The 12,124-nt window shown below is 39.8% G+C and overlaps 2 protein-coding genes across 2 annotated transcripts in view; one reads left to right on the top strand and one right to left on the bottom strand.

Annotated features, from left to right (window-relative positions):
* The window catches only part of LOC114647400 (uncharacterized), a 723,921-nt gene that overhangs the window by 563,518 nt on the left and 148,279 nt on the right, over positions 1-12,124 (bottom strand). The window lies entirely within an intron of this gene.
* Positions 1-12,124, top strand: part of pik3c2a (phosphatidylinositol-4-phosphate 3-kinase, catalytic subunit type 2 alpha) — a 263,160-nt gene that overhangs the window by 189,392 nt on the left and 61,644 nt on the right. The window contains exons 13-14 of the mRNA XM_028796109.2: positions 5,328-5,495; positions 9,194-9,302. Of these exons, the coding sequence (XP_028651942.1) occupies positions 5,328-5,495; positions 9,194-9,302 (277 nt within the window). The remainder of the gene's footprint in view (positions 1-5,327; positions 5,496-9,193; positions 9,303-12,124) is intronic.

Here is a 12,124-nt window from a genome sequence, read left to right as displayed (position 1 = left end):
AGCTCAATTTTGAGCTTCATGGCAAAGGCTGTGAACACTTATGTACATGGGATTTCTCAGTTTTTTTATTTTTAATAAATTTGCAAAAACCTCAAGTAAACTTTTTTCACGTTGTCATTATGGGGGGTTGTGTGTAGAATTCTGAGGAAAAAAATGAATTTAATCCATTTTGGAATAAGGCTGTAACATAACAAAATGTGGAAAAAGTAATGCGCTGGGAATACTTTCCGGATGCACTGTATATATACTGTAGATAAAAGCCAAATACCACTGACTCACTCATCATAAAATCTCCCGAACCATGAGGACTTGGGACTTGAAATTTGGAGTGTAGGTTACCCTTGGCTCTCATAGGTGCTCGCTAAGAAACGGTTTTAAAAATTTCTTGGTCCAAGCACGAAATTTCTTAGTTTTTTAGACCCACTTGTTTTCTCTGTCCGCTTTTCATGAGAGAACTACTTCACGGATTTAGATCTGTTTTTTTTTTCTATAATTTGCTTGAACATTCCGTTGATTTTGCGACTTTCTCATCGTGCCGAGAATCATAGTTCACTTGCGGTACTGATTTATTAGCTTGAATCTGAGAGAGACACATCGGGCTGCAGTGCCCTCCTCACTCATGCGTCTGTCTCGAGGCGTAACCTGAACTCAGCTTAGTTAGTGAATGAGAGAACTACTTAATGGATTTAGATCTTCTTTTTTTTTTCTATAATTTGTTTGAACATTCCGGTTGATTTTGCGACTTCACTCATTGCACTAAGAATCATAGTTCGCTTGCAGGAGCGATATATTCTTGCTAATCCGAGACAGAGGCTGTGGGCCGAGGGGAGGGGGAGAGTGACGTCAGAAGTATAGAGCTGGGTAGGACCCTGCTGACTGCCCTGTTTCACGAATACGCAGGTGAACCCGTGGGGGATGGCTAGTATAGCATATAAATACAATAAAGAGTTTTAATTCCATAAAGCACCTTCCCATGAAACCCCCCCCGTAACAATTAGCCACAATCTTATATATAAAGCAGACTGTCACAGTCTTGCATGTCTGTTATCATCCAGTAGATGCTCAGAACGTTTCTCTGTAAAAGCAACCGACAGTTTTATCATGAAAAATCCATAGCATTATTTGTTTGTCGTTTAATATTTTTTTTGTTAACTATATTTTCATCATGCATTTTTCTTATTGTAACAATGTTGTAGTGGTAATAGAATTAAATCAACCTAATAATAATAATAATTTTAATTTACTTTTTTTTTTGTTGTTGTTGTTGTTGTCAAAAATTCTGCATGGAAAAACTTACTACTACACCACAAAATACAAATTAATCTGTCAAGTAGTGTTTTTTAATTTTATTTTTCTTGAACATTTTTTAAAAAAATGTTATTTTCCTCCTGGGCAGCTAGTAGATTGATATCATTAAATGCAAGTTACGACATGAAGTAGTGGAAGTGTGCTCTACCTTGCTGATCGATTGTAAAGGATCAGTTTGGTCTTTTTTACGTCGAAGTTGTTTCTTCAGAGATCATGATATTCATTAGTTTGTCGTTTGAAATTTTGTTCTAAAGTGAAACATTTTTTATGAAAATAGCCTGCTCTTGACGTTTTATAATGTACTTATTGGGTACCAGGTTCCTTCTTATCCAGTACAACAAATTTTTTTTTGTAAAGCCCAAAATCACATAAAGAATGACTCAATGGACTTTACCAGGCCCTGTTTAATTGACGGACACCCCCAGCATTGAATTTCTTAAGAAAATAAGAAAAAAACGTGCAGGAAAAAAATAGAAGAAATCTTGTGAAAGACAATTCAGAGAGAGAGAGGCCCCCTTCCCACGTAGGTTGGGCAGGAAATGGGTGTCAGAACACGGGGTAGATATAACACAAAGAAAAGGATACATGTAGTCCTCTTATCAGAGCTCCATGGCCAGTCTGTCTTTGCCACATCAGAAATACAATATAATCTGTTCTTGCACACAGTGTGATGGGAACTCCCAAGGCAAACTGCAAGAATAGATCTTACACATTACTGAATATAGAATTAGCACATACTAACATACAGATTTGTTAAGGCACAGGAAACATAGAAACTGATCAACATAACTGAAAGCCAGTAATATCTGTTAATTGTAGAACTATAACCAATGGACAAAAGAGCAGATGGAATTATAAGAAATGGTAAGAGACAGAATGAGACATAGTCCGAGTCCTGCAGACCTCGACCAACTTGCTGCCTTTTCCCTCATGGGGCATTCTACAGCAGAGTCAGTGCTGCGCCATCCAGTCTGATGAGAGGAACCCTCTATATCCGATGATTCCAGTGCTCCTTTATCTCAAGTGGCTTTTCCACTGGCTGTACAGCAGTGGCACCAAGTGGCACATCAGGGTACTGAGAAGAGAAACCGAATGGAGGAGGGTTACTAATGGTTTATAAATATTATATCGCCTATTACTGTAAAAATGACTAACAAACAGTGACACTGTATGCACAGCGATTCAGCAGCTCTAGTCAAGGTATGCCAGACTAAAGCTAGGAGTCTTCAGACTGAGACTGAAGGGGTATCTCTTATGTTAGCAGGCACATCATTCCACACATCAACAAAGCAGAAGTTAAACAACATTTTGATCCTCCTTTGTGTTGTGCCACACTTCCACTCTCGATCAGACCCCACCCAACATTCCCCCTGCACAAGTTACACGATACTCCATGTTATATTGCAGTAGACGGAAGCAGCACACAACGTTGCCCAGGTATATAAAGTTAAGCTCTATTATCATTTTGTCTGCTAGTCTGACCTCCATCTGTTCAGAAGGTTCACTTGCTGTTAGCCACCAGGAGGCACTAGTATGAAAACTGTACCTCAAAGGAGGGCACTGCAACCCCCATGTTCAAAAATTTGTGTTCCATCCCTATGCTGCTACAGAGCAAATAAATAAGCCTCGCCCAACTTCCCCCTGCAAAAGCCCACGATACTCCATTTTTTATTACAGTAGATGGAAGCCACACACTTGTCTTTGCCCAGGTAAGTAATGTTAAGCTCTGGTCATTTGTCTATTAGTTTGGCTTCAGTCTGTTCAGGTGTTTTACTTGCTCTGAGCCAGCAGGTGGCACTGATGTGTAAAATATAGTAGACAGGGAAATCAACCTTAATCATATGACCCTGCAGAGCAGTTGGGTAGGTCAAAAGGTAGGATTGTGTAAGGAACATACAGGCAATTCTGGTTTATAGATAATTCACAATTTCATGTGCAAAATGAACATGTGAAGAAATAACTACAAATGGAAAAATACCAAACTTATTCTTGAAAAAACAATAATGAACATTTATTAATACAACAACATTTATTTATATAGCACATTTTCATACAAATAATGTAGCTCAAAGTGCTTTACATGATGCAGAAAGAGAAAAAAGACAATGTAAGAATTAAAATCGCAGAACACTAATTAACATAGGATAAAAGTAAGGTCCGATGGCCAGGGAGGACAGAAAAAACAAAAAAAACTGCAGACGGCTGGAGAGAAAAAAATCTGCAGGGTTCCAGGCCACAAGACCACCTGACCACCTGACCAGCCCCCTCTAGGCATTCTACCTAACATAAATGATTAGTCCTCATTGTATTCAAGGTTCTCATGGAAGGACTTGATGATGACGGTCATGTGGACTTCTGGCCTTTAATCCATCAATGTAAGGACATCACGCTGCTTTGATTAGGTGGCGGTGGTGCAGGTCGCCACCACAAAAAAACGGAAAAAGAACAGAAGAGGGTTAGTATGGATTTTGGAGCCACCATGAATAGTAATGATAATTAATTGAATATGCAGAGCATCAGGATTAAATTAAAATGAAGCAGTTGTTTAAAGTGCTCCACTGTATCAGCCTGGTGAATTCCTATTGGCAGGCTATTCCAGATTTTAGGTACATAACAGCAGAAGGCCGCCCGCCTCTCCACTTCTTTTAAGTTTAGTTCTTGGAATTCTAAGAAGACACTCATTTGAAGATCTAAGGTTACGATTTGGAATATAAGATGTCAGACACTCCAATATATAAGATGGAGTGAGATTATTTAAGGCTTAATGAACCATAAGCAGTATTTTAAAGTCAGTTCTGAATGACACAGGTAACCAGTGTAGTGACATCAAAACTGGAGAGATGTGTTTGGATTTTCTTTTCCTAGTTAGGACTCTAGCAGCTGCATTCTGCACTCGTTGTAATCGATTTATGTCTTTTTGGGTGGTCCTGAGAGGAGTACGTTACAGTAATCTAGTCGACTGAAAACAAAAAGCATGAACTCATTGTTCAGCATCTTTCAATGATATGAGAGGTCTAACTTTTGTTATATTTTGTTAAGTGAAAAAATGTTGTCCTAGTGATCTGATTAATATGCGATTTAAAATTCAGGTCACTGTCAACAGTTACCCTTAAATTCTTTACCTCCGTCTTGACTTTTAACCCTAATGCATCAAGTTTATTTCTAATAACCTCATTGTATCCATTATTCCCAATCACTAAAATTTCAGTTTTTTCTTTATTTAGCTCGAGAAAATTACTACTCATCCACTCAGAAACGCAAGAAAGACATTGTGTTAGTGAAACAGCAGAGTTGGGGTCATTGGGTGCTATTGATAAATACAGCTGTGTGTCATCAGCATAGCTGTGGTAGCTCACGTTGTGCCCTGAGATAATCTGACCTAACGGAAGCATGTAAATCGAAAAGAGCAGCGGACCCAGGATAGAGCCTTGTGGAACACCATAAATAAATGTATTTTATTCATATATTTTACAGTTTTCATTGCATCACATTACTATATACATTTTCAAACAACAGAAATGTTCAGGAAGACAGATGAAAACAAAGCACTTGATATTTTCTTTATAAATGAAAATGAGTTGAAAATTGGTCCTGTATGACAAGTCCTCATGATACATACATACATGCATAATAATGAAATGTATTTAATTTTCTTATCTTTTATTTGACTCCTTATGTTTGATTTATAAAGGTTATCAAGTTAGGCAGCCTCTTTCCAAAGTGGAATTTCATGGAATTTAGTGGAGTTTCCGGTCATTCTGATTCTGTTTCCTCAGAGTTAGGTTCAACTCAAGGATGCGAATCAGAATTTACCCTGCATTCTCAAATAGCACTGCATCACCAGACACGGCTCCGCAGAAGCCCACCAAAGACGTATTTCTTCTTGTTATACTTAATTTTACAAAATTGCAAATTGTGTTTTGATTCCTCAGCGCCCTGCTGTTTTTAAAGTGAGAGGGCGTTATTGTATACAAGTTTGGGTTTAATTAATATTTTCTTTTTTCTCCCCTCTATTTCAGAATAAGCTTCCCTATTCCAATTTCTCAGCTGCCTTTGGAATCGGTGCTCAATCTCGCTTTGTACGGCATTTTAAATCAGAACGCCAGCAACTCTCCTGATTCAAACAAGCCAAGAAAAAGGCCTGATCTACTCGGCACAGTCTCCATGACGCTCTTTGACTTCAAAAGGTAATTTTATTTTAGCGTCATTGTGTGGTGGTGTTCTTACAAGAATAGAACTCTCTGTTTTGTGTTCTGAGGGGCTTTATACAAAGGTCTTGAGTCAGTGTACAACCTTCCATTATGGGGAATATTAGCCAGGGTAGAGTGTAGGATTTTCAGGATACTCCGATTCACACCGCTGATGAACCATGATTTCTTTATTTTACTTAGGGACCCACCTGGCCTTGAGCTACTTTGCACACAGGGACATGGAAAAAAGCATTTTGGTAATTCAAATTAGAAAGAATATGTCCAACAAGTCATGAGGGAAAAATAAAAACAAGCAAACATTGCGCTTACAAAATCCTACCCACAATATCCCAATGGCACAAATTATTAAACTAAAAAAACTCGACAAAACACTTAAGCATGAAAAGTTAAACGATAAACACAACAGACCAACGTCCAAGCACGGTCCAGTAAAGCTCCAGATGCAGATGAAGCTGAGAAATGAACAAGTGAACATCGGGCTGTATGTGGAGTGACATTTTATCCCACCGTGACACGAAGTACAGCAGGCATTGGGAGAACTCGGCAGGCACAGACATTTACCAACCCAGACCAGGCCACACAAACACAAATCCAGAAAACCATAATCCGTAGGTGGCTGTGTTTGGAATCCCATTATGTGGTGAAAGTGATGAAGCAACATGCATTACAAAATAAATCCCAATAGATGGTGCACTGCAAATGTGAACGCTGAATATGTTTAAGAGAGAGTCACTGCTGCACTGATACAAACCAGCTTAATCCACCTTAACAAAAGGACAAGTGCCTGTGTGTGTATCTGTTAAATGACATTTGGTATGTGATTCATAAACGCAGTGCTAATGTTTGTGATGTGACATCTGTTGGAATTACTTTACAAAATACATTGCAATAAATGGTGAAATTCAAATGTTTAAACTGTGGTCTACGTTGATTACTTAGATTTCAGCCGTTCCTAGACCGGTGGCACAGCTTGTCCATCTTAATAAAAGGACACGTCTGTGTGTGTATCTGTGTGTCCACTTTATTGCTGTGTCTCTTGTTACATGTCATTTGGTATAGGATTTGCAGTGCTAATGTTTATAATGCCCCGTATGTTGGAATGAAAAATGTAATACACTTTATTCAAAAAATAAATCCCAATAGATGGTCTACTGCAAATGTTAATGCTGAATACATGTAACGGAGAGTAACTGCTGCACCAACAGAAATCGGTTTAATCCACCTTAATAAAAGGAAAAGTGCCTGTATCTGTGTCCATCTAGTTGCTATATCTCTGTTAAATGACATTTAGTATACGATTCATAAAATCAGTGCCAATGTTTCTGATGTGCCATGTGTTGGAATGAAAAATGCAGTGTATTTTACTACTACATTCATTATATAATACATTTCTATAGATGGTGCATTGCAAATGTTTACATGCGGTCTATGTTGATTACTTGGCTTTCAACCCATCTTAGTTGGTTCACCTTAATAAAAGGACATGTGTCTCTGTGTGTGTCTGCGTGTGTATCAGTGTGTCCGTCCAGTTGCTATATCTCTGTTAAATGACATTTAGTATACGATTCATAAAAGCAGTGCCAATGTTTCTGATATGCCATCTGTTGGAATGAAAAATGCAGTTCATTTTACTACTACATTCATTACATAATACATTTCAATAGATGGTGCAATGCAGATGTTTACACTGCGGTCTATTTTGATACCCTTTTTAGTTGGTCCACCTTAATAAGACCCATGTTTGTGTGTGTGTATCTGTGTGTCCATTCGGTTTCTATGTCTCTGTTAAATTACATTTGGTATGGGTTACATAAAAGCAGTGCTAATGTTTATGATGTGTCATCTGTTGGAATGAAAAATGCAATGCATTTTATCACTATATGCATTACAAAATGCATTCCAATAGATGGTGCCCTGCTGAAGTCTGTGTTGGTTATTTAGATTCCAACTCGTCTTGGCACAGCTAGTCCAACTTAATATAATGACAAGTGTCTGTGTATCTGTGTGTCCATCTGGTTGTTATGTCTCCATTATATGACATTTGGTATGTGATTCATAAAAGCAGTGCTAATGTTTGTGACGCGCCATTTGTTGGAATGAAAAATGCAGTGCATTTTATTAATTCATTATGAAATACGTTTCAGTAGATGGTGCCCTGCAAAAATTAACACTGAGGTATACAATGATTACTTGGCTTTCAACCCATCTTAGACAGGTAGCACAGCTAGCCCACCTTAATAAAAGGACATTGGTCAGTGTGTCTATGTATCTGTGTGTCCGTCTCTGTTATATGCAGTCTGGTATGGGATTTGTAAAAGCAGTGCTAATGTTTGTGATGCACCTTCAGTTGGAATGACAAATACAGTGTATTTTATGAGTACATGTATTGCAAAATACATTCCAATAGGTGGTGCCCTGAATCGGTCCAACAGAGAGTAACTGCCGGACGGACAGAACTCCACTTATTAGATTTTAGCCTGTCAATGACGGGTAACACAGCTAGTTTATCTTAGTAAAGAAATACATTTTAGCCATGTTTGCCAGTTTGTAAGCCTCTGTGATTGCAGCCTAAGAGAGAACACATTTTTTTTTTCTATTGTGTAAATCTCCTCAACCACGTGACTCCATTGTTCGTATGTGGGAGACTCTTTCGTGTTTTTTTTTTTGTTTTTTTTTTACTAGCAGCTAGAAACATTCTGAATGAATCTGTCTTTTGTTTCGATTTCATCAAACGCTAATTCTCACAGGTTCAGACATTGCTAAAAATTCAGAAGGGACATTTAAACAGACCAAGTAGTTAAGGGTTGTATGTATGGATTTCCAATATTATTGAATTTTTGGACAGGACCAAATTCTGAGTGACACCCTTTTCTCCACATGTCGTCCCACCCTGTGAAGTTATACCTTCTTGTTTTGTGTATTTTAGGTGGAATTCAAAAAGGTGTCCCAATTTTTTTTTTTCCCAGAAGAGATTTCTGCAGTTTTGTAAACTCGTAGAACCTCCAACACTCGTATGTAACGGTTACGTTTATGGAGCTGTGAACGTCGTTCCTGAACACAAGTTTCTAGTGATGTCCTTGTTTTTCTTTTTTTTTTTTTTAACTTTTGATATACTTTATTAAATCCAGAAGGGAAATTTGTCATCTCACATAATCTTTGGAGGGTCAGAGCACAGGATCAGCCATTGTACAGCACCCCTGGAGCAATTTTCAGAGTAATGACCTTGCTCAAAGGCCCAACATAGTCGGATCCCTGCTGGAAGTAACGGGACTTGAACCGGCAACCTTACAGATCCCAGCACAGATCCTTCGTCTTCTTGGCAGTGAGTGTATCTCCTGCTGATGGGCGCTGGTGTTCATCCAGCAGTCGTCCTCTTAAAGATGGAGATTTGTATCCTGATGCTCTGCTTGCTGCTTAAGGTGTCCGACGTATTAGCTAATCAGGCCTGGGTGGTTTAGTTAGCGGGGAGAGAAGGGAAAGCATTGGAGCTGCAGGACATCGCAATTAGGCAGCAGATAAGTGGCTTAGCAGAGAAGGACACTCAGCGGAGTTTCTTATCACACCTCCAGGAGCCATTGCATGGATTAACAGCTTTCTTTCATTAAATATTAAAGTATGGGAAATGAAAAAAGAAAGCTTAATCTCATTTCAAGCAATTTCTGCTTCCTTTTTAGAGTTCTAACAAATGGAACCAAGCTGCTTAATTTGTGCACGACTGTCATTGTGACCCCGGTGGGCCCAGCTAATAGGAAAGGCAGTCCGACAGAGAGAATCGTCCTGCAGGTGAGCTCAAGTTTTATTATTCCTTACTCACTCAAACATGCTAAATTTCACTGAACACTGGACAAAGGTCATGTGGTCTGATGAGCACAGATTTCCCATTTTGGATAGATATCATAATTTGAAGTTGGACAAACCAGGACTGAAAGACCAGGCCAGAGCTTGCGAGTAGGAACTCAGAGTTCGGGGCATGTATTCTTTCTTTTTTCTGAGGCTGTGGTCAGGAATTATGAGTTCCAAGATTTAGTCAAATGCAGTGTTGGGAAGCGCCTCTGGGAATCTCAGTGCTTCCTCCCATCATCCCAGACTAAATACTTATACTACATACCATATATGCTCATATATACAGTGCATCCAGAAAGTATTCACAGCGCTTCATCACTTTTTCCACATTTTGTTATGTTACAGCCTTATTCCAAAATGGATTAAATTCATTTTTTTCCTCAGAATTCTACACACAACACCCCATAATGACAACGTGAAAAAAGTTTACTTGAGATTTTTGCAAATTTTTAAAAATAAAAAAATAGTGAAAGCACATGTACGTAAGTATTCACAGCCTTTGTCAAGAAGCTCAAAATTGAGCTCAGGTGCATCCTGTTTCCCCTGATCTTCCTTGAGATGTTTCTGCAGCTTCATTGGAGTCCACCTGTGGTAAATTCAGTTGACTGGACATGATTTGTAAAGGCACACACCTGTCTATAGAAGGTCCCACAGTTGACAGTTCATGTCAGAGCACAAACCAAGCATGAAGTCAAAGGAATTGTCTGTAGACCTCCAAGACAGGATTGTCTCGAGGCACAAATCTGGGGAAGGTTACAGAAAAATTTCTGCTGCTTTGAAGGTCCCAATGAGCACAGTGGCCTCCGTAAGTGGAAGAAGTTCGAAACCACCAGGACTCTTCCTAGAGCTGGCCAGCCATCTAAACTGAGCGATCGGGGGAGAAGGTCCTTAGTCAGGGAGGTGACCAAGAACCTGATGGTCACTCTGTCAGAGCTCCAGAGGTCCTTTGTGGAGCGAGGAGAACCTTCCAGAAGGACAACCATCTCTGCAGCAATCCACCTATCAGGCCTGTATGGTAGAGTGGCCAGACGGAAGCCACTCCTTAGTAAAAGGCACATGGCAGCCTGCCTGGAGTTTGCCAAAAGGCACCTGAAGGACTCTCAGACCATGAGAAAGAAAATTCTCTGGTCTGATGAGACAAAGATTGAACTCTTTGGTGTGAATGCCAGGTGTCACGTTTGGAGGAAACCTGGCACCGTTCATCACCAGGCCAATACCATCCCTACAGTGAAGCGTGGTGGTGGCAGCATCATGCTTTGGGGAACTGGGAGACTAGTCAGGATAAAGGGAAAGATGACTGCAGCAATGTACAGAGACATCCTGGATGAAAACCTGCTCCAGAGTGCTCTTGACCTCAGACTGGGGCGACGGTTCATCTTTCAGCAGGACAACGACCCTAATCACACAGCCAAGATATCAGAGGAGTGGCTTCAGGACAATCAGGAGATCTTAAAATGGCTGTGCACTGACGCTTCCCATCCAACCTGATGGAGCTTGAGAGGTGCTGCAAAGAGGAATGGGCCAAACTGGCCAAGGATAGGTGTGCCAAGCTTGTGGCATCATATTCAAAAAGACTTGAGGCTGGAATTGCTGCCAAAGGGGCATCGACAAAGTATTGAGCAAAGGCTGTGAATACTTATGTACATGGGATTTCTCAGTTTTTTTATTTTTAATAAATTTGCAAAAACCTCAAGTAAACTTTTTTCACGTTGTCATTATGGGGTGTTGTGTGTAAAATTCTGAGGAAAAAAATGAATTTAATCCATTTTGGAATAAGGCTGTAACATAACAAAATGTGGAAAAAGTGATGTGCTGTGAATACTTTCCAGATGCACTGTAAATTGGGTCTTGAAACCTGAAAAATCGATCATAAAATCAGATCCTCCACTTTCCCGGTTCAAAAATGCGACACTTTGTTTTTTTTTTTTTTTTTTTTTTTTTTTTTTTTTTCATCATCTTGTCTCCTCCAATCTCGCTTCAGTTTCTCAGACACATCAAATTTTGTTGCATTTGTAACATCCAAGTGAAAGATATCACAGCTACAGTTGAGAAGAATTAAAAAAAATCAAAAACAAGACATATTGAGATGAATAAAGGATCACCCCTTCCTAAACTCAATCGGGTGTAAGTGCCCACCATTTCCATTGCAGACCATGGTTACTGGCTGTGGTGAATTCTAATCCGTGTGATTAGTGAAGCTGTTCCTCGAGCATTCATTCCCTTGCTTGGTAGTGCAACTGACAGCTCCGGGATAGAGTTGTGCATGGACATAAGGCAGGAGATGGAGACAAAAAAATGTCCAAGGCTTTATCAATCCCAAGGAGCACCATAAAGTCCATTATAAAGAAGGACCCTCCCTGGGTCCGGCCAAACCTCCAAACTGGATGGAAGAGCAAGGAGGAAACTGCTAAGAGAGGCTACCGAGAGGCCAATGGCCACTTTGAAGGAGTTACAGGATTTGATGGCAAAGAGTGGTCGTTAATGGTGTGCATGTAACAACAATTTCACAAGCGCTCCACAATTGTGCCTTGTTCGGGAGGGTCGCAAGGAAAAAGCCACTTCTCAAGAAAGGCCACATTAAGGCTTGAAGATTCTGATGCCAAGTGGAAAAAGGTCTTCTGGTCAGATGAGACCAAAATCAACCTATTTGGCCTCAATACCAAACGGTACACCAATGCAGCTCACCGTCCACAACACACCATACCCACAGTAAAACATGGAGGGGGCAGCATCCTGTTGTGGGGGGCCTGGGGCTCTCGTTA

Source organism: Erpetoichthys calabaricus, chromosome 2 (genome assembly GCF_900747795.2).
Source record: "Erpetoichthys calabaricus chromosome 2, fErpCal1.3, whole genome shotgun sequence".
In the NCBI taxonomy this organism is placed as follows: Eukaryota; Metazoa; Chordata; class Cladistia; order Polypteriformes; family Polypteridae; genus Erpetoichthys; species Erpetoichthys calabaricus.
Note: the sequence above shows the minus strand (reverse complement) of the source record. Positions and strands in the feature narration are given on the sequence as shown.